At 40.2% G+C, this 22,378-nt stretch overlaps 2 protein-coding genes across 4 annotated transcripts in view; one reads left to right on the plus strand and one right to left on the minus strand.

Annotated features, from left to right (window-relative positions):
* The first annotated feature begins 3,553 nt into the window (after positions 1-3,553).
* Positions 3,554-18,193, plus strand: LOC109985569 (RING finger protein 223). Its single transcript, XM_020635956.3, has 3 exons — positions 3,554-3,667; positions 10,878-11,235; positions 15,617-18,193. The coding sequence occupies exon 3, from the start codon at positions 15,651-15,653 to the stop codon at positions 16,335-16,337; it is 687 nt and encodes a 228-aa protein (XP_020491612.1). The 5' UTR covers positions 3,554-3,667; positions 10,878-11,235; positions 15,617-15,650; the 3' UTR covers positions 16,338-18,193.
* Positions 18,194-18,199: 6 nt separating this feature from the next.
* Positions 18,200-22,378, minus strand: part of ptpn11b (protein tyrosine phosphatase non-receptor type 11b) — a 42,836-nt gene continuing 38,657 nt past the window's right edge. For 2 of the 3 annotated variants that reach the window (XM_020635955.3, XM_020635953.3), the window contains exon 16: positions 18,200-21,638. The gene's annotated coding sequence lies outside the window, so the exon portion shown is untranslated. Of the gene's footprint in view, positions 21,639-21,745; positions 21,961-22,378 lie in introns of all 3 variants that reach the window. The other variant, XR_002278029.3, reaches the window with a different exon arrangement.

Genomic DNA, 22,378 nt, shown 5'->3' on the forward strand with positions numbered 1-22,378 from the left:
TATAAATCAGTTTAAATTAAAGAGACAGAAAATCCTGTTGAAATATGTAGTGAAACCTTCACCTAAAATTAATCTCAAACCCTGTCAGTCTAAATCAATCAGATAAAAAATAAATTAACTTTTTTTATCCCATCAATGGAACAGAAGAAGAAAACCTCTTACAATGAGTAAGTTGGAAGTCTGAAACCTCAAATATATTCAGTATTTAAATATTAATCTGGTGATTGAACATACTAAATACATTTCGGGGAATAAGATTTTAAAGAATGTTTAAAAGCTAAATTAAAGGATGAATACAAATAGCTTTGTTCTAAGTCCAAATCTTTCATTTTCAGTATTTGAATCTATGATATTAATTTATATTCTCTTACAGAGTTGTTCATGACTATTATGTTTTAAAGCAGAATATGGATATATTTAAGCTTTAGTTCCTCTTCACTAACATTAGTAATGGATCAGTTCACAGCTGTTTGAACACAAGGGAAACATTTAATCAGGTTAACCCTTTAATGTCCAAATAAGATCTGTTTTTTTATACAAGTTTTATTTGTGAAAAATTCTGTGACTTGTGATCGACTCCAGTGTATATTGATATATACTATACCATTTTATTTTTATTTATTTAACCAGGTAATTAACTAATTAAGACCAACATCTCTTTCACAACATGGCAAAGAGGGCAGCAGCAGCTCACGTCATAAATAAACATCACGTGATTAAGAAACTGTTTACAAAAAAAGTTAAGAGCAACAATTCAAATGTGCAAATTGGTACATACCAGAAATTTTTTTATTTTAAATCGCTTAAATCTGATTTACAAAGTTTTTTTTCCTGTAAAAAGAAGCACATTTATTTATGATAGTTGAATGAGACTAAACGTGAAACATCATGACTGTTTTGTGTTGTTGCATTTACCTCTGAGCTCTCAGTTTGTCACTTCATTGTGTCGATCTGAAACCACAAAAGCAGATTCTTAAGGTTTTAAAGAAGGTGCACACAGAGGAGTTAATGCTGCAGAGGTCAGCTGTGTGTGACACACCCAGAGAGGGAGGAATGACAGGGGCAGGATGAACAGGTTCTTCTGAAGTGGGAAGTACTTTTCCCCGCGCTCAGTCTCTCAGGCACTACTTCCTCTTTGGCTGCATAAATCTACAACGTCCTCTTTTAATTTCCCAACAGCAAACAAACTGAACATATATAGGTCAAAAAATAAAATATGAACCTTTGAATGACGGAGCTGTTTGTTGGCATGACACACACGATAACAAACAACCCTGAGAGGCAGATTCAGGTTAACAACTTTATAAGAACGCCAAGTGATGTCATACAAGCATGTACCAACCATGACCACATGGGGGCGCTGTCTCCTCATACTTCCACTGACAGAAAGTATCCGGCAGAGTTGAGCTGTCTTCATGAACGTTTCTGTTTCAGAGCTACAACATCTTAGATTTCAGAGGTTTAGTATTTATACATTTGAATGTCTGGATTATGAATATCTTTGATTCAGCGGTGAATGTTGGAGACTTTCTGTCTGTATATACTTGGGACAGCATCATCAAATGTCCTTGTTATGAGCTAAGATTTGAGGCTAAGGTCAACCAATTTCCTTTTTTAAATTTGCACATTTGGATCAATCCAAAGCAAAATAAAACAGTCCCAACCAAAATGCAAAACTTCCTGTTGTTTTAGCATTGTTAGACGTCAGTTTCCAGCTGTTTTTGGTCTTCTATTGAAAAAAGAAAACCTAAACAGTGAGTTTCTTTCTTTTTTACGTTCATGATCAAAATGTATTAATCCGGCCACACTGTTACTTTAATTTAATTATTTTCTCTTAATAATCGACTTAGGTCTCCCTTTAGGAGAGACTTGTTCTACTACATAAGCCCTGATGCTGGTGAACTTAAACCAGTTAAATTAAATAACTGGTTTGTGGAAAGTCCTAACTCCATTTCTACCAGATCAAATATTTGAAGTAGAGATTTAATTTCATAGTATTACATTAAAATCACTTTTAAAGGCTTTATATATTTTTATTCAGTAGATGTCGCCCTTGAGCACCAGGATGAAACCAAAACAACTTGCGCTGCATTGTTGTGTTAGCATGCTAATACTAGCAATCTTTATTATGCTCGTATCTTCACACTGCATGTAAATTTACCTGAAATTAGCGTGACCTAGAAACACAGTTAATCAGTGAGTACAGTATGTTATTCTTCTTTTCTCTAGTCCCTCAATTAAACAACTTTTATTCACATTAGAGCAAGCCGGCCGTCCCGGCGATGTAAACAAACTGAAGATAGGACTCTGAAAACTCTGAAAACATCACAGACAGTGGGACTCGGGCGTTACACCCATTGTAGACAGTCAGTATAAATACACAACATTCAATAACATAAAACCACATGACACTATATAAGATACATACAACTATAATGAACTTACTTGAGGCTACACAGCGGTGCAGTGGTTAGTGCTGTCGCCTCACAGGGAGGAGGTTCCTGATTCCAGTCCCTTTTGGACCGGAGCCTGTCTGTGTGTAGTTTGCAGGTTCTCCCTGTGCATGCGTGGGTTTCCTCCTGGTACTTTGGCTTCCTCCCACAGTCCAAACACAAGCTTGTTAATTGGAGGGTGTACCCCGCCTCTCAACCAATGACAGCTGGGATCGGCTCCAGCTTCCCCGCTACCCCAAATGTGAAAAGGGGTATGGATAATGGATCTTATAGTCTACAGACTACTCAAAGCACTTTTACACCGCATGTCACGCCCACACATTCACACACTGATGGTAGAGTCTGCTATGTAAAGAGCCCATCAATATTAACTCATCCATTCATACACATTTATACGCCACTGACGAAGCAGCAGCAGGAGATACTTGGGGTTAAGTTTCTCGCCCAGGGACACTTTGGACATGTTGCTGCAGGAGCTGGGGATTGAAATGCTGACCTTCCAGTTAAGAGACGACCGACTCTACCAACTGAGCCCCATCAAAACACCTATACCACAATTTGACAATACAAAAATACTAGCTGCTTGATTCAGACACTCTTCGGGATCAGGTTTTGTCAAAGTGAAATCTGTGCCTATCTGTTTTTATGAACAAATCCTAAATGTATCTGACCCTGGTGCCCTCGGGGTCCCTGCAGTTAATTCAGCCATGTGCTCGGCTATCTCATTTTCAATCTATCTCCACGACTCTCCTCAAAAGAGAAAGACTGTTTAGAAATGTGGATTAAAGGGTACAGTAGGTTTTTATTGTTGAAGTGTTTCAGCAGTTTCTTGACTCCATAGTGGTTCATTCTGATCTCAGTCTTTCAAAGCTACTATTAGCCTCTATCAGTCTGACTGACTTTGCAAAATCATGTGGTGTTACAACAATTTTGAATACAAATATCCTTTTTTTTTAAGGCGGTGTGAAGCTGCGGTTGAGGGATAGTAAAACAAAGAGGTCATTTGTTAGTAAAAAAAAAAAGACTGACGCAGGCAGTTGAAGGCCTCATATTAACTTCAGCTGAACTTTAAAAGATCATTTACCACACAGAGTCATGACTGTGGAGTTTGTCTCTCACGCTTGATTCACATCAAGAAGGGATTTCTGTGGGACAGGATAGAAACAGGACCAGGACAGAGGCAAACTACCGTATTTAGCTGTCGATCCAGACATGTGAGTATTTCTCTGTTATTGTCTTCTGCTTGGGCGACAGACTGTGTGTGTCAACAGGTGATTTTTTTTTTTACAACACACCAGAAATGTAATTATGCATAAACTAGACTAGGCATAGCTGCAGCCATAAAAGCCACATGTTGTCAGTTTGTTTGAAAATGAGGATCTCGAGCCAAACGGAAACATGGCAGAGTTCAAGAGTGCGCTCTGTGTTATGGAGAGAGATTTTTAACCTGCTGTAAACGTGAGTCCTGTGAGCCTGAGAAGGCCATTTCCATCCAGCGTACATCGTTAAATGTCTGTTTTATTTCTTGATTGGACTGATAAATGCACCTTGATAAGGAGTTTTTTTTTTTTTTTTAATGTTATGAGGAATACTTTCCACTTCCTCAAAGAATGACTTAGCAAGATATCTCGGAGAGCTTCACAGAGGCCTCGAGGCCAAAGATTATTCAAAGAAGAACGTGACTGTTTTGCAGTTGTGGGCCGTAAAGATAAGCTGATGACCAGAGCTGGCTTTCAGTAAACTGTAAATCAGACCCTCATAAGATCGTAAATCGATGCTGCTGTTAACCTGCTTTGTTTTGAACCTCACCTGTCAGACAGCGATAAGGCAGCGCTGTATGAAAATGACGCGACTGGATCAAAACTGCATGTAGGCTACACCAAAATGTGTTGTTAGTGCATTTGATGCATCATGATGTACAGTTTATCAGTAGACTGTATGTATATGTAGCCTCTTATTTGCAATAGAGAAAACCATGTTGAATGGCCTTAACCCTGTGTTCTTCCTAATGACCAGTAGGGGGCGGTTGCAGCGGTCTTAAAAAGTTGTCAGACTTCATAAAAATCTGCCAGAGAATGACAATATTTCTTAGCGCAGAAAACATTTTCCATGAAAGTGTTTGGCATGAAAATTTAAGGAAAAAAGTAAAAACTAACTAAGTCTAAAAGGAATGGCATGATTGAATGAATGAGTGTTTGTTTGTTTATGCAAAGAGACATCACCTGACAGTACCTGATAAGACGAGGACACACTCCTTCTTTTTATAGTCATATAAAGTGTTAATTCAAAATGAAGATAACGACTAGAACAGGACTCTGGATCAACTCTGACCGATCCAAATCAAGAACTGATGAATCTCATGAACCTTTTTGAAGTAGGCTTGTGTATTTGGGTCAGCTGTGTCAGGTTATCATTTTCTGTTTAGGAGGCTGATAACAGTTTTGGTGATTAAATTACTGTGTTCCTCTTTTCCTGAAGTCCATATCACCTGTAGGGCTTGAAGTAGGGCACTAAACTTTCCACTGAGGCGTGAGGCAGGGGCATATCAAGAGGGTGATAGGGTGGCATGGGCCCCCCCCAAAAAATCTGACTGGCCACCTCAAAAAATCCTAAACCTGTGATTGGCTATTTGCCCTGTCAGAAGCGAGAAAGGCTTCTAGTATTTTTTATTTACACATCAATGAGTTGATATTCAGAGAGAGAGAGAGAGAGAATGGGGAAACAACATGTGGGCAGGAACCAACAGGTTGGATCCGAATCCGGCCCACCCGCTTGATGGACTATAGCCTCCGTACAGTACATGGATGTGTGCCCAACAACCAATAGGCTACCGGCACATCACACTTCCTGCATTTTAAGGCACACTTGAATTTCATTTGAAATTCAAATTCACATTTGAATTTTCATTTGGCTTTTCCCTCGGGATCAATAAAGTATCTATCTATCTATCTATCTATTTACCCAAGAAGTGAAGATTGAAACATTTTTTCAACATATAAAAAGAAGGGGCGCTGATGATGGCTGGGTTCAAATCTGGCTTGCGGCTTCTTTCCAGCATGTCATCTCCCCCCCCCCCGTCCTCTCTATCATCTATCCTATCTAAAGTCGTTTTCACATATGCACTCCGGATAATTTCTAGATATTTACAGGAGGACTTCTCCGGAGATTCTCCCGAACTAGCCGTTCACATATGCTCCTCACAGCGGGGGACTTTCCTTGTCAGAGGGGAGGGGCAGCAGGGGATTGATGGTTAATGAGCTTAATGAGACATTTTTGACCAGAAATTCTTAAAATACTTTGTCGTCTTACATTTGAGTCTTTTTGTTTACAGCTGTTGACAAAAGATAAGTCAGGGAAATTATGAATCTTTTTCCTTCCTGGGAAACTTTTCTTTCACCACAAGATAAGATGAGAAGAAACCTCCTTGTAAGGAAATCAGTTCTGGACAATGTCCTTAAGTTTTCTGGAGAGTTGCACATAAAAAAAACCCAAATAACAATCCAAGGTCCAATAAAACAAATGGTTTTATAACATAATAAACATAAAGAAATGCCAAGAAAGCTTATGCACACTAAAAACTTTTTAATTTGATTTCAATCAGGGATGCACCAATGCATCGGTGTAATATTGGTATAGGCCGATCTCGGCCCTGTCCACAGACATCAGCATATCGGCAAATAATGTGACATGAACCGATGTTGGTCTGTTGTGTCGTATCAATTTAAAGTTGACATCTAGTACATCTAACTACTAATTCAGAGAACATGGCTGGCTTTGTGGGAGTCTTAAAGCAAAAAGAAGTCATGAAGAAACATCGAGATTGGAATCGGATAAAATTGTTATTTTAAACATCGGTATTGGCCGTGATTTTCACAATCGGTGCGTTCCTAATTTGAAGACATAAAGACGAGAGAGAACAATTGTGATCAGGAATTGATTGTACTTGTTTTCCAGGACTTCCATATAAGAGACGCTCTACTTGTGTTGATAACAAACTACAGCGTGAAATAACATCATCATCATCATGAGCGTCAGAGTTAGCATCATCATTGAAACATATTCCGGTATTTTCCATCACATGGGAAGCCAGAATGATGTTCACCAGTTCAAATCACTACACAAGTGGTGGATTGTACCGACCACACTCTTCTTGATATATAAAACGATATAGATGTTCCACTGCTGTACATCTCTGAGCATGACCTCAGGAGTTCAGATTTGACCCTGTGGCTGAGCATAAGAGCCACAGGGTTGTGTCTGCTCTGTTGTGTTCGAGTTAATATGGACTGAGTGAACACACAGTAAACACTGTGTCATTTTTACAGCCTGCCTGCACACACAGCTTCTCGTCTCACGTGTATCCCTCCCCAGCCTCATCAGCAGCCGCACCCCTCCCTCCACCCTGCAAGACAACTTACCGTAGCTTGTTTCTCGCCACCCACCCTGCCACCCCCTCAATCTCTGACGTGTTTATAATATATAACGGCAGCTTCATGGATTCCAGTCAGGGGAACAGCTTTTTTATTGTATTCCTTCTCCTTCCTCAAAGCACTCACAACTCAACGCCCAATAAATGACTCTGCTGATATGATAAAGCAGTATTTGTGTTTGGGTTACTGAATAACCCCGTCAGCTAGACATCTGCTATGACCCATAGTCATTAGTCATTACCTTAAAATAAAACAACTAATCAAATAAAACAACTCAAACTCCTCCTCTGAGTCAGGTTAATGATCATGAGTTGATTCCTGTTGGTTGTTTTTTTTTTTTTACGACCACTTCCTGGATTTAATAATTAAGAATGTTGCAGAGAGGTTTTTGAGACGCTGATGTTTTGGGATAAATCTTCTTTTCTCGTGATCTTGTTAAGGCCTTATGAAGAGTTGGGGATTAGAGAAGTGTATTTAATTAAACAAGTAATCTAACTACATTTCACAGGGGCTTGTTGGTACTTAAACTTCATTGATAATCATTACTCAATCATGTCATTAAATAACTTTCCCCCCTTCCTTATAGTTAAATACTGAGACTCAAACTGTATTTTTTATAGTAGAAAGTGAATAATTACCTATTCTATTTATTTATTTTATTATTAAATGTCTGATACAACAATCATGTTACATTAACAGGTGACAAATTAAAGTGTTCAAACACTGAAAATTAAGTCGAGTACATAATCAGATCCATGTGGTCTACATTAAATCTTGTACTGAACATCTTCCTGGGAGTTCCTGCCTGTTGTTATTCCACCCCAAAGTTTCCGCACTCCGAGTGCTACAACTATTGTTAACAGCCTTACTTTATCGATATTATTATAATAAAGTGAATCTGTGATCTGCTCAAATTTAACCTCTCTAATTAAATGCTAAATGGACTTGAGCTTGGCCAGCGAAGCAGCAGGAGCAACTTGGGGTTAAGTGTCTTGCCCAAGGACACATCAGAGGTGTGGCTGAAGGGGCTGAACGCTTGACCTTCCGGTTGAGAGACGACCGACTCTTCTAACCGAGCCACAGCCGCCCCATATCTTCCAATACCTATTACTGACGTTGTAGCTATAAATCTCTTTCTCACTCGCTGTTGCTCCGTCTCTCTCTTCTTGCATCTCCCTCTGTCCCCTCTTAACCCCGACACAGTTTCAGCTGAAGGCTCTTCATCATGAGTCTGGTTCTGCTCCAGGTTTCTGCCTCTTAAAGGAAGGTTTTCCTCTCCACTGTAACTTTGCTGAAAGTTGCTTAGTGCTCATGATGGATTCATGTTGGGTCTTTGTAAATACCATAACAAAGTGTTTGGTCTTTTACCTCCTTGTGTAAAGTGCCTTGAGATAACATTTGTTATAAACTGGCGCTACACAAATAAAGATTGATGGATTGACATGTCTTGCACGAAAAATAGAGTTTGAGCTATTAGTCATCAACATGGATGCAAAGAATTCTTTGTTTGTTTGAAGAGGAGGCTACTGAAAAGGACCATTACGTAACATTACACATGAATTCCCCCTCTGAGGATCAGTGAAGGATGTCTGATCTTACATCCAGGGATACAGAGGTACAAAGAAAAGAGAGGAGATTTTAAAGGGGACATATTATGAAAAATTCCCTTTGACAGTGTTCTTGAACATATATTTGGGTAACCTGAGTGTCTACTGACCCACAAAATGTGAAATAAACCCATCCAGTCCTTTTTTTTACCCAGTGGTCTGCATAAGTCTTACAACACAGAGAAAAATGCTCTGTTTCAAATATGGTCTCCTTGTGACATCACAGTGGGATTCCCCTCGCCTCCCATGGTCTCGCAACCCGTGGACCGCCATTTTTATTCTCGCTACAGAGGAGTGATGTCTACTGGGAAAACTCGGGGGGGGGGGGGGGGGGGGGGGGAGGGGGTCATTGCCTTTGAAGAGACACACACACCAAAACGGAGCGTTCTGAGAGAGCTGGTTTATACAGGGTCACAAACCTCCTCTGGTGTTTGATTCATGTTATATTTTGACCACAGCACAGCACAGATGTTTCATTTAGACCACAGGGGGACTGTTTGAAAAGGTGGAGAAGGGGGATGATATGTCCTCTTTAAAAAAAATAAAAAAATTGGCTTCACAAATTTGCTAATAATAACTGGTGAGTGTTTAAACACACAAGGCCGACTCTGGACTTGGTTTCTCACATAATGACCACTGTTAAGGCACACTGAGCCAATGCAGTCATCTTAGGTAACCAACTTTCTTTTTTGCTATTTATTAACACAAGTTCAGAGGGGGTTTTCTTTAGCACAGAACTTTAAGAAGTCACTTTGCTTAAAGATTAATCGTGCTTGGTGCAATAACCCCCGCCCAGACTGCAATTACTTGAAGTCCAGTTCCTTCGGCTAGCGAGTTAGGGAAGTTGACTGTATCTTATTTTCTTTATTGTATTTCAGTAAGGTAGTCTGGGTTATAGTTAAATATATAGATTTTATTTTGCCTCTTTCAGCTCTCCCTGAAGTCTGAGTAACTTTGTGTTTAGTAAAAAGAAGAAGAAAATAAGGTAGACAGCAAACTTGATTTTGTTTTTGAGTCATTGGGAGTAATAAAGAAGAGAGTCACTTTTATACTGCGTCTGGTTTCCCCTAGTCTAGTTTATCTGAACCGCCCTAAGGTAACTCCATTTTGGACACAAGCTTTTTCTAAATGCTTTCAGACATTTTGCATTTTACAATATTGGAACCTAACGACCTCTGGTGCTGTGTGGAGTTACCAATCTGTTTCCACTTTTCCCCTTCTTTTTTTTCTTAGGGGCTTTCACGCCTTTGTTTGAGAGGACAGTGGATAGAGATATCAGGAAGAGAGAGAGGGGAGTGATATGTGAGTAATGAGACACAGGTCGGAGTTGAACTCAGGCAGTCTCCGTACATGGGGCACCTCCTAACCGCTAGGCCATCTGCGACCCCGGTTTCCAGAGTCAATAAATGTCAACTGCTATCCCACATTCTTATAATAGCAGAACAACGACCAACAGGGTCGCACAGCCCAGCTGGGCGAACCTGAGGAAGCGAAACACATTGTTCAAGTTGTAACAATAAAGTGTCAGTGAAGTCTTTTTCAGTGTGCCCTGGTTAATCTATCAAAAAAATATATCTTAATGTTTCCAGAGAAGAAGCAGAAGTCTCACCTCTTAAATTGAGTAAAAAATGGTCAAACTCTGAAGTTTGGAGGGGATTCAATATTAAAAAAACTCAGTAACTGAAGACTAACTGAGAGTATGACGTTGATAACCACCTTAGAAGTGATGTGACATTAAGTCCCAGGGGGGAAGTGGGGGTAGACCCTTTTAATTGTTATCCTCTCTATTTCCTCCTTTTCCATGTGTTTCTCTTCTCTTCCTTCTGCTATTTAATGTTGACTGTGTGTTTGTTTTCTTATTTCAACAACGTAGCTTCTCCAACAAACATGACATCATCATTTTATCATAACAATCCCTAAAGTAGTAGTGTATAAAAAACAAAAAGCATGCGTTACAAAGTAACCGCTGCGTGTTCACTCTTCGGGAACAGCCGTGACTACAGTGTCAATGTATCATGATAACTAGCAACTTTGTATGCTGGTCAGGAAGTGAAACAATGAGAATATAATCCTGTATCACCACCACCTCTCACTTTATCACTGACTACATGGAAATGATCCTTTGAGTGGAGAGTCCGTCCTTAAGCCTACTCAATGTTACAAAACCTGGGAAGTTTGTTTTTGGTGTGTTTAATGTCCAAAGCAGGAGTGTTACAGTGTCTCGCTTTGTTTGTATTTCTTCATTTTTTAGTTCTTGGTTATAAAGGTGCAGCCTCTGGAGTTTTCTAAGAGTGGGACATTGTAGGAAAGAAGGGAAAGGCGGATGAGAGGGCAAGAATGTGTATTACTCTCCTGAAATCTACCCCTCCCCTCCTCTTCACCTCCAGACACCACCTCAAGGCTGAGACGCTCTGCGAGGACATTTGCATAAAGTGCTAAATAGGGATCTGATGGAGCAGGGCAGGTGATACCGGCCAAAGGACACACAGAGGAAGGAGGGCCCAGAGCTGACACTGACAAAGCTCAGAGCACACACCCACCAACACACACAGACACGCTCACACTAACTCACACCTGTGGCTCAGGCAGAGAACTCAGACCTGCACAGAGGAGGACTTATACGAACCTCAAACTCTCCCCTGCTGGGATCTCAGAAGTATTTCATTGCAGAAAAATGTATTTTGGACTTCTACGGGAGTGAGCTGGGAGGAAGAGAGAGGACCATCTCACATCTTCATTCGACAGGTAAATGCAACCTTTGCTCTTAATATAACATTGACCTTTTGTGCTGTTTGTGGCATAAAAATTATAAATATTTTCACGACAACATTTTTAATTTAAGCATTGTTTTCTAAAGGGAATACCTGGTTTCTTTTAAGAACTACAGTACTTAGACCTAAGAGATTATCCTCACAACTAACACCAAGAAAACCTAATCCTGAACCACTGGATTAAAGTGTTGTACGTCTCATTATCTCCATTTGATTCAGTTTTAAATAAAGTCAAATGTGCACTTGGATAAAAGAAATGAGGGAGCAGCTGCACGAGGTAGTAGTCACATTTCTTGAGTTTCTTGACATTTCCAGTTTGCTTTCTCAACTGCCAACAAACAGCTTCCTGCATTGTCTGTTTGCACAGCTACCTGTTCATGCTCACGTTCAGTTTAACTGTCTGTAGCAGACCCCCCCCCCCCCCCCCACCCAACCCTCAAACAGCAGGTAGATCAAGTTTCATTTACCTTTCAAACTGAGAACAGGTAGAGCAGCATTGGAGACGATGGGTTTAACTGAAAGTACGGCTGAAAGTACACACAACTGAGTACGAGACAAAGGGGCTAACAACACCATCATCATGATGGTCGAAAAGAAATTTGAGATATATGCAAAGTGAGTCTCGTGACATGCGAAGAGTGATTTGTATATTAGTGGGTCAGTAGGACAGATAAGAAAAACATGTGCCACAGACTGAGATAAGGGATCATAAAATGCAGCTCAAAGTACGAACTTATAGAGACATAAAGGAGCTCCCCCATGTTTGAAATCGGGGTTCTGGGTCTTTATAGAAACCACATGGTGGCCAACAGGGACAAACAACCTACAACTGACTTCGATGAATTAGGAGAAAAATGTGTAAATTTAGAAATGGTGCAAAAGTAAAAAATGGAAAGTAATAATGAAAACATGCAGCAAGTATTTAAAAAAGCTCTAAAGTCCTAAAGTATTTAGGACTCTTGCACGTGCTTTTGAATTTGCAGCACGTTTTTATAATGTAAATCACTCGGGCTGTTGAAGGTCAGTAAATTATTTTAGGTTATTCATTTTTAATGAGTAAGAGTGAAATAGATAAAGGAGGGTATGCTTTATGGCATTGCGATTTTGAAACCAGTAGAGTTCTTCTTGCTCCAAAATACAAGAGAGCATCGGCTGCAATGCCACACTGGAGGTCAACGTTGCTAAGTTGTCTTCTTCTACCAGACGAGAGGCAAGACCTTTGAGTGTTTTGATTTGATAGATATGTTATCTGATTTTATAAGGTTGACGGGACATCTAAAAACAAAACAATTAAAAATGAGAGAAATAAAAAAAACATAGAACAAAAAACAACACAAGACACAAATACAAACAAAGACACAGACAGAAAGCCTGTCGGTCACTTTAAATATACTAACATTAAAGATGTTGATCTTGTTACTTGTTACTACCACTCCTCCATTTGATAAAAACTATTGGACAGATTCCATTTTTGAGGGTCAGATTATGACATAAACAGCATATTTTCTGCTTTAAAAACAAAGATGGAGGAGGAATTTAAACAGACGCCTGTGGAATGTATTTATGCATTCCTCCTGACCAACCAGAAGACACATGAAACAGTGAAGCGTTAGCTTAGACTGAAAATAAATGTGGTACAAAACCAGCAGAAATGGAGATATATACTGGGGGGGGGGACACATTTAGACCTCACACAGTGAAGGTCACATCAGGTACTGAGCTAATCAGGTGTGAGGTTTGTTAGTCTGGAGTTCAAATGAAATTGATTTTATTATAACCCATAAAAAGGTCAAACAAAGAAGCTGTAAATGCATTCGAGTCTTCCTGGAGATTTTTATTAAAATGTGTTTTATCCGATATTACACACAGCCTGTCCTTGTGTTGACTGTTTGAGGAACGATTAAGGGTGCAACAAAAGCACGGCCTGAGGCGCTCGCCAAAACTGCTTCCAGCTGGTTGATTTTTGACAATGTGAGACTCTTTTGTTGCTCAGTGCTCCCAAGGTTGCTATTGACTCAGTGCTCGTTCTACAGGTAACAGGTAACAGGTAACACGGCCCGAGGCTTTTGGAGAACAGTTTATCTTTGAAAAGACCTTGAGCTTGATCTCTCTGACCTGTGAACGATGAGGAGTGTGTACTCATTAACCGTATATGAACCTCTTTAGATCTGAATAAACTATTCCTTATACTTGTAAATGCCAAAGAAAACATACACTTCTGTGTAAGAAAGAAGGCACATAATATAATATGTGTAATATATTTTAGTTTTTAAAAGACTTTGAGCTCTAACTGGAGGGGAGTAATTGGCTGAAAGAAACAAACCATTGTTGTAAATAAAATGTTACATTGATTAATATTAATACAAGAAGCTGCAGCAAATTACCATACCTGATAATTGAATGTCAGTTTTTGCAACAGGGAAATCAAGAAGAGATCTGCGCTGAGGGGGATCTTGAAACTGATAAGACAGGTGTAATTATACCGAAGAATCTGTCCTCATCCCACTAAAGCATGTAAGAATTCAGCGGAGACGAAGAGAGAGCGAGAGTTGGCGGTGCAGGAATTTCAAGGGTAGATGGAGCGATTAGACGGGGAACAAGCAGGGACTTTGTGTAGACGGGAGTTCTAGGGCAGGACGGACCCTGAGGGCACAGAAAGGAGAACACCTGTGGTCAGGCCTCCTTCACATTAGGGGGGCCTTTAATGCCTAACCCCTTGAACCCAAAATGACAAGATATTAACTGGTGAAAACCATCTTAAGAATAAGTGTAGACAAGAAGGTGAGAAATAGAAGAGTGAACTTTTCAGGTGGTGCAGACGTATCAGAATCCAAACAAGGTCCAAGCGAACTATAATGCCTACATTGGCTTTCTGTGCTTCTCAAACGTTCATGCTTATAAAGTCAGAGCAGACTGTGTTGGTCCCCGATGCTATCCCATGTCGTGTCCTCTAAAGTGACTCACTGAAAAACCTTCTTTCTTCAGCTGCTCAGTGCAAAAGAGGCCTCAGGACTCTTTATGCTAGCTCGTAGCATGCTATGGTGGCTAACATTAAACGAGTATATAGTGAGATATAACTTTAACCTTCTATTTCTCTCTACCTGCAAGCTAACAAACAGGCTAATGTTTAAGCTTGCTATGATAAATGCATTAAGGCAGAAACATTGGCATTAGCATGAAATAGTCAGAATAGATAAGTAAAAGTGAAAAGAAAGACCTGAATGTGCGCTAATTTTAACCTTATTTATGGCATGCTAACACACTTACACTTTGGCCTGCTATGTTGAAGGCCTTTAGGCAGAAATGGTAGCATTTTTCTTGGACATGGCCAAAATTAACTACTCGATATTGAAGGTTGTCGAGTCCTTTAAAACCGGTTTCTGTGCTATGGCCTACCTTTTTACCTTTTCAAACAAGGTTCCAGCAGGTAAAGGTGTGAAACTAGCAGCAGCACTGAATACCAATAGCTTAAAAGGGCTAGCAAACATGTGCTACATTCTTTTAGCGTAAATATGCCATCTGCTTATGTTGGACTACGTACTTTCTGAATATCAGCACCCACGTCGATATTGAAATATTTAAAAGTGCAGATAAACCGAAACCAGAGCAGCAGTACAGTACAAACATTACAATGTCTCTTTTATTACCAGTTACACTCTGTACTAGGAGACTGTGAGGACAATAAAGTTCGCTCTCTCTGTCAGGTCATGAGCAAGGAAACATTTACAATTTACTGCTCACTACTGCCGGGCGCAAAGGGAACATGAGCATTTCAAATTAGCACTTGTGATACAACACTGCTAAAGCAAAGGTCCATTGTTCATTTTGATTAAATTAAAGGTCTTAAAGTGGTCTATCTTGGCTTCTCTTAAGAACATGGCACTTGTAGTCCTGGTTGTAATGTGCGTTCCTTAAAAGAACAGTTTGTCCTGAATAATAACTCTGTAGGCTACCTAAAGAAAATCAGTCATGCTCACATTCCAAGCAGGAGTCGACATTTTCCTGTGAACTCATTTAACCAACTTTTTTTTCCTTGTGCTCAATGCCGTTGCTTTATTTAGGAAATCCCCAACATCGCTGAACAAATTTGACATGTTTTTTACATCACACCCGTGATTGAATTACTCATCGACAGACCGAAATCCTGTCAGCTTTGTAATATAATGTGTGCTCTGCATGAAGGGGAAAACAGTTCAAGTTCTACATTGTATGAGATTGACTCAAAGCTTGTTGGGATTATGGTTGTTGATGACGACAATGGTTTGCACTTGCTTGGACAGTTTTCATGACGCTTAAGCAAGATACAACCTGAAATATAAAAACTAATCTCTACTTTTTATTCTCTGTTTTTAAAGATAATCCAGACGTACATACATTCATCTCCGGAAGATGGATCAGTCTCCTCAGGTCTGGCACATGCAGGTTGACAATGCTGGAGAGCTGCAAAAGAAAGTGTCGATCGCTGGTCAGCCAGAATGCTCAATCTGCTACAACACCTACGACAACGTCTTCAAAACGCCAAAGCTGCTGGAGTGCACCCACACCTTCTGCCTGGAGTGCCTCTCCCGCCTCATGGCGTTCTCCCTTGCCGAACAAGAGGATAATGGCGGCAGCCCTCACCTCTCCTGCCCCTTCTGCCGCCAAACAACCACGCTGCCTGAGGAAGGACCCCCGGCCCTGACCACAAGCCACGAGGTCCTCTGCAAGCTGCCCAGCCACCAGCAGCAGGAGGAGCCGGTGTGGCTGGAAGGGGAGAAGCTCTGCTACAAAACCAGACACAACGCCCCAGACAGTCCCACGGCCTTTTGCGTCTGCATCGACATCGGGGCCACCAAGTCTGCTGCGCCGGTCCAGTCGCAGCCCCGGACTTCTGGCATTCTGGACCGGCTTTCTGACTGGAAGAGGATGGTGCTCTTCGTTGTACTCATGGTGCTGCTTGTTGTCATCGTGTTGTGGCCTCTACAGTGTGTTTTCAGCACAGGGAGCATGCGTTGCATGCGGGAAACAAACACTCCCAACCCAACCCCAGCTACCACTACCTTTAGCTCGATCGCTCGCTCTTCTCTGTCCGATTAAACTTCTAAACTTGCTGGACTTCACTGCAACTGTAAATTATTTGTTTTTGACACAGCCCTTATTCATCCTTTGCTCATAATTGCAACAACTGTTGCTGTCAACACCTTACATTTCCACCTGCAATAGAGCCACAGGTTTTGGACTGCAATAGAACTTCGATGTTGGACGAGATGTCAGACTTTAGCGCCACTCAGTGTTGGTTTTTAAAAAGGCACTCTGACGAACCCCACAGGGCGCCAAATATGAAAATGCTGAAAGCAACATGGACTGCATTCACTGGAATTTTGAGTTTTGGTTACCTATGCAAGTGAAATCATTGAACTATTTAACATTTTTAAAATCATAATCACTTTCAAATAGCTGCTTTAACTGGAATAAATCCCTCTCAAGCTCCTACACAGCAGTCCTTCAGTACAGAATTGTTAATAGAAGCTTTAAAGGCTGATTAAACGACAGTGATGGACTTTTTGTTGATATAGCCTGCCAAACATGATGTTGAAGAAGCTTGCTGTATTTATGCCAAAAATTGTTTCAATGGATTGTGAACTTTTCTATGCAAATATACAGTCAGCTGAAGAACAACAAAAAGTCCAGATTGTAAAGAATGTAATCACAATGTGCCAACTGAGAACTCAAAGTGTTTATATATTGTACATTTGATTCGTATGTTTGTACAGACTATGTCTTTGTTTACAGAACTATAATAACAGGTTAGATATCTGCTTGGATCATATTCTGGATCAGTTATAGTTTACAATATTTACACAGCAGGTGCAGTAAATTGCCCTGAAACAACAACCAACATGTGACGTGCTTGAATGCAAATTTAAAAGTGTTAGTTTCAAAGTCAAGTTTTAATTTCCTCCCTATGTGAACCTTAGACTCATGACTACAGAAACAAAGCCTTCCTTTGTCTTCTCAGGAAGTTGCGTTCATTTATTCCTGGATTAGGAGCGTCACGTGAAGGAAAAGTGAGGCTGTGGGGGGTTTCCGAGGTTCTCACCTCTGACACATGCTTGAAAAGATGCTTAAATGTACATTAAAATGTAACAATCATTTAGGAGCAGTCGTAATAAAAGTGTGACTTCCTGAAGCACCACGAGTAAACATTGGTAACCGATTGATGCAGGATAAAAGGCTCAGCCATCGGCTTGAAACACACATTATTTTTTTTAAAGCAAATCCAGATAAGAATAAATCATAAGAAGAATAAACATTGTATGTAGACAAATTGAATAAAAGCTTCTTGTGATTTAATGCCACTTTGCTCCAGAGCTTTTGAACTACACACCTTCATAAAAAGAAACCTGTTGTTCCTTCTCTCCAATAAAGTAGAATAAACAGACGATTTTCCTTGTGGACGCCAGCTACATAAAACACTTTATTTGTATATTTTTGCAGCTCCTGTGTTCAAACGCTTAAAATGACGGTTATATTAGCCCTTATTTCAAACTCACCACTCTTCCAATCTTCTGCGTCTTTATTTTAAGTTTTACAGAACAACACCTCAGGCTACTGCAGGAAGGAAATACATTGCCATTCCTTTTAAAGTTCATGATTATGCTTTTTCCAATTAAACTAAACGTGTGTTATATTGCAGAGATATTTACAATTAAAGAGTTAAACCAGAGGGGGAAAAGATGAACAGAGAGACAAAGAGCTACTGACAGCAACACTGTCCTGTGTTTTCCTATTATTCAAGAACAAGGACTGACCCTGAAAGAGTCCGAAACTGAGAGCTGTCTTGTTACACTGATGTCTTTTGTTGTTTCATTTTGGAGCATAGTTTCCATTTCCTTCCTCCAAATAGAAAATCTTCTCGCTGTTCACTGGCAAAAATAAACGAGCATGGTTCACAGGTGTTTTCTTCCATAGTGCCATCATAGATTTTTATTCAACTATATGATAATAAAACCATTTGGATGCCATTTCTCGCAGCTCATTACATCAGCGTTTGTAGCCTGTACAGCAAGAAGGCGTCTGGGCAGAGCCAGTGCAAGAAGAGGAACAACACTCAGGATACCACAACACACTTCAGGCATACTGTGACCGACACAGGGACAAAAAAACAAAAAAACAAAAAAAACATCAATATCATGTTCAAGTACATGTGAAAGGTTCAGCAGAGAGAAATATTGTGTTACTTCTGCATAGCTCCGTGTACACTGGCTCACCTCAGAGCCAGACTAAACCACGGTGAAATGACACCAATCAAAATAATAAAACAATAATAATAACATTTCAGACATATATAAAATGCAAGTGTGGTTGAAATAATTAATCTTAAAACACAATTTGAAACATCTCAGCAAAATGAAACATCGACAAAATATAAAGAAAAGAAATGAAACACTGATGGCTGAAAATCTAGTGCACTACTCAAAACACTTCCACAGTCGACAGACTTCATCCACACGCAGCCTGAGGCCAAAGATTCAGCAGTTTCACACTTTCAAGTATTGTCATTTTTTTTCACCATATCATAAAAAATATGACCAACAGAGGCAAAGTACAAGATAATAAAAATTCAAAAATCATCGACACAAAAGTCAGTCAAGGGACAGATCAGAATTGAGGTACAGGTGAAGAACAAAAGGATGATCTGGAGGGGTTCAAACATCTTCATTATTCAAATTCAACCTCAGAAACTCATCAAGTGGGGCGGCATATTTCTGACAGGCCTTCAGCAACACGGGATATCAAAGCCACTTGGATAATCAAACATTTATATACAATGGCAGAAAAAAAAAGGATCCTCTACCGGGAAAACTCTCCAAGCTTACGATCCCAAAATAGACCAAAACAATAAATTGAGCTTGATGTGACTAAAATTGGGGTCATGTTTAGTCTTTTAGAAATAGTGAAAAGTCCTGCAGCATGTTTTATTTTTTTAATTAACTGAAGCACTGAAAGGTTGAGTTTGTTAGCTTTAACCTTCAGAGCTTCAACTTATGAGCCTGGGCCTTAAAAAAATATGCTCTTTTAGCCTTTAAATGGCAGCTCTCTGTTTTCAGAAATGAAAATTATACTGATGCAGGCCACACTGTTACTTTATTCTGATATCACCCACAAGGTCAAAAGTATCTTAATACAGTTTATTTTGGAGCAATGACTGAGAAAACATGTTGCAGCTGCAGAAACTTGCGAGCTGAAGAAAAACAAGGTGATCCGAGCCTGCGTGTCCTTGACATAGATTGTCGCATATTTGTGTTTTTAGAGAGAAAGGAATGGACAGAGCAAAAAAAAACACGAACCAGTGCTGCTCACTTATGTTTTGTATTTACAGTACACCTTCAAAAAGGTAGACTGAACACACTGACAGTGACCTGAGCCCCCACTGGACTTCTCAATATTTTACTGTCTCACAAACTTTCTCCCGAGTACATCTATTTCTGCTTTTTTGGTGTTCAAATAAAAGCAGTCTTAAATGCAGACATGTTTGTTTGATGTAGGCATTCACATGAACACAACTGACTCACGCTGATTTCATAGCTAAACAGTTGATCATTGCTGGTTGTAAATATTTTTTTAAACTGAAATAAAACCCCAAATTTTTAAATTGTGGACATTTCTAGTCGATAAATTCCACACAACCCTGCTAAAAATGTTCTTATTGTCAATTGAAATGGGACAAAATGTGTGAAAGTTGGAGAAAACTGGGTGCTGGTTTAGCTCAAATGGTAGCAGACGCCCCATGTACAGAGGCAAAGCCCTCAACACACTTCTTTGCTTCTTCGACTCCCGGCCTGGGACGACATTTCCTGCCTCTTTTCAAGCTGTCCTATCAATAAAGGCAAACATAATCTTAAAAAAGTGAGTAAATACGTAGGCAAGACACTGTGTTATGACATCATTCTACCATGTGAGACTTTGCTTCCATTCATTATTGCATTTTACACGTCGGAAACCACGATTGCAGCCGCGCTAGTATTTGAGGATCTATATTTTATTCTGGAGGCTAAAAATAGCACATAATCTGCCAGACAGTGCAGAGGGCTCAGTGCTCCACGCCTCCACCGTCTTCCTTATCACGTCAATGACACCGGCTTACTCACCCCGCGATCATCAAGCCTGGATTACGGCCATCTTCTAAATTACTTTTTGGAGACAAATCTATTCTTCAATCTCAGGCAGATGGCCATCTGGCCGACTGTAATCGTCCCCCCTTCCCTCGTCTCCTTGTGACCATGTCGTCAAACAGATGTTGAACTGCTTCAGACCGGCTGATTACTAAGACAGCCAGTCAAACAACTTCCACTCCAACCATCCATTTAGGAATCCTTGCAACCTGTTTCCTGTCAAATGTGGACTTCAATAAACCATTACCACCAGCTGGTAAATCAAAATGAAGGGTGGGGTTGCTGCCTGAACAATTGTGCTTTAACATGATATTTCACCAAGTGTTGCTCTATAAATATATAACTCCTGTATATATATATATTAAAATAAGTCTCATATGTTACACAACCCTGACACCAAACGTATCAACAAAAACACTAACAAACAAAATCAAACAGGCTGATTTAAAAAGACATAGTTTGGGAAAAAGAATAAAAGAATTGTTCAAGAATGAGTTGAGACTCAAAGTGGAAACGCTTTTAAACACAAAATTAATGTTAACCTGTTTTTTTAAATGAACGAAGGACTTGCTTGTGCCTCATATGCCCCCATTACATAAGCGCTCCTGCCATCAATCAGCAGCCACATTAATAACCACCACAGCTGGAGAGACAAAATGCAGCAAAAAAAGGTCTCGGGTTCAAGTTCAAATGACAAACCAGCAAAAACAGAGACAGAAGGATGGAAAACAAAAGGATTTCTGTGGACAAACAGCTTAGTTTTGACCTGTCTTGGGTCCGGTACAGGTCTGCTCAGTTCAGGTGGGGACAGACTCCATTCTTAATCTCTGTCCCACTGAGGAAAAAATCTTCTCACGTCAACTTAGGTTTCCAGGGTTGGGAAAGCAGCAGAGATGCAACAGCAGGTTTTTTTTGGGAGGCTGGATTACAGACACATTCTGTAGCAAGGCACTTGTTCTGGTCAAAAAGAAGGTGGGTGAGAAAGAACGGGGACAAAAAGGGTCCTGAGTGAGAGCATTATGCTGTAGAGTCCTCCTCTCTACGGAGGGTAAGGCTTACTCCGGACAAAGAGGTCCAGCAGGACGGCAGCAGCAGGAGTGGGGTCAGCTCACAGCATTCAGCCCCGGCAGGGTCCGCAGACATGGGGGTGTAGTCAGAGTAACGCACTCCCCTCTGTCCTGAAGGATTCTCAGGCGCTGACTAAGCGACACTCTCGCTGAAACTGAAGCAAACACAAACAAGAGTCAGTGGCTGGAATAATGGGCCTTAAGAACTGATGTGATTGATGATATTGAACTAAAAACAAGAATAACTCCACATACACTCTACCTAAATTAACTGGTGACTCTAAACTGCCCGTAGGTGTGTGGATGTGAGTGTGGATGATTGTCTGTCTCTATATGTCAGCCCTGTGATGGACTGGCAAAGACTCCAGGGTGAACCAATGATAGCTAGGATCGGCTCCAGCCCCCCCAGGACCCCGAACAGGAGAAGCGGTGAAGATAATGGATGGATGGACACTCTACCTGACAGGAAATGTATGTCTACAGGAATGTAGACATGAGACACAGTGCAGACCCAGCTGTTACAATCAAGATACTTTACTGCGGTGTTGTGCAAAAAAAAATGAGCTAGATCAAACTTCCGTTAACACAATTTAAGAATGAAGTAGTGCATGTTCATAGTTGCCTTTATACATTTCATTTCTAGTCACGGTGATTTTTGATTCTGTTTTTTCAAAGACACACCCGAAAAGAGAGCTACATAGCTTTGTAAAGTGTCTTTATTCACTAAACTAAACTGCCCTGGACCATAATTCAGAATAAAAACATTGCGTGAAAGTGCAACGATATTCTCAACACGGAAAAAAACACATCAGGCTGTTACTTCGACAAACATACCAGTAGTGTTTCCATTTTCATTTCATGCAATGGACTTTATTCTTCAGATGTTTATCATGTC

The sequence above is a fragment of the Labrus bergylta genome, chromosome 12 (genome assembly GCF_963930695.1).
Source record: "Labrus bergylta chromosome 12, fLabBer1.1, whole genome shotgun sequence".
NCBI lineage: Eukaryota > Metazoa > Chordata > Actinopteri > Labriformes > Labridae > Labrus > Labrus bergylta.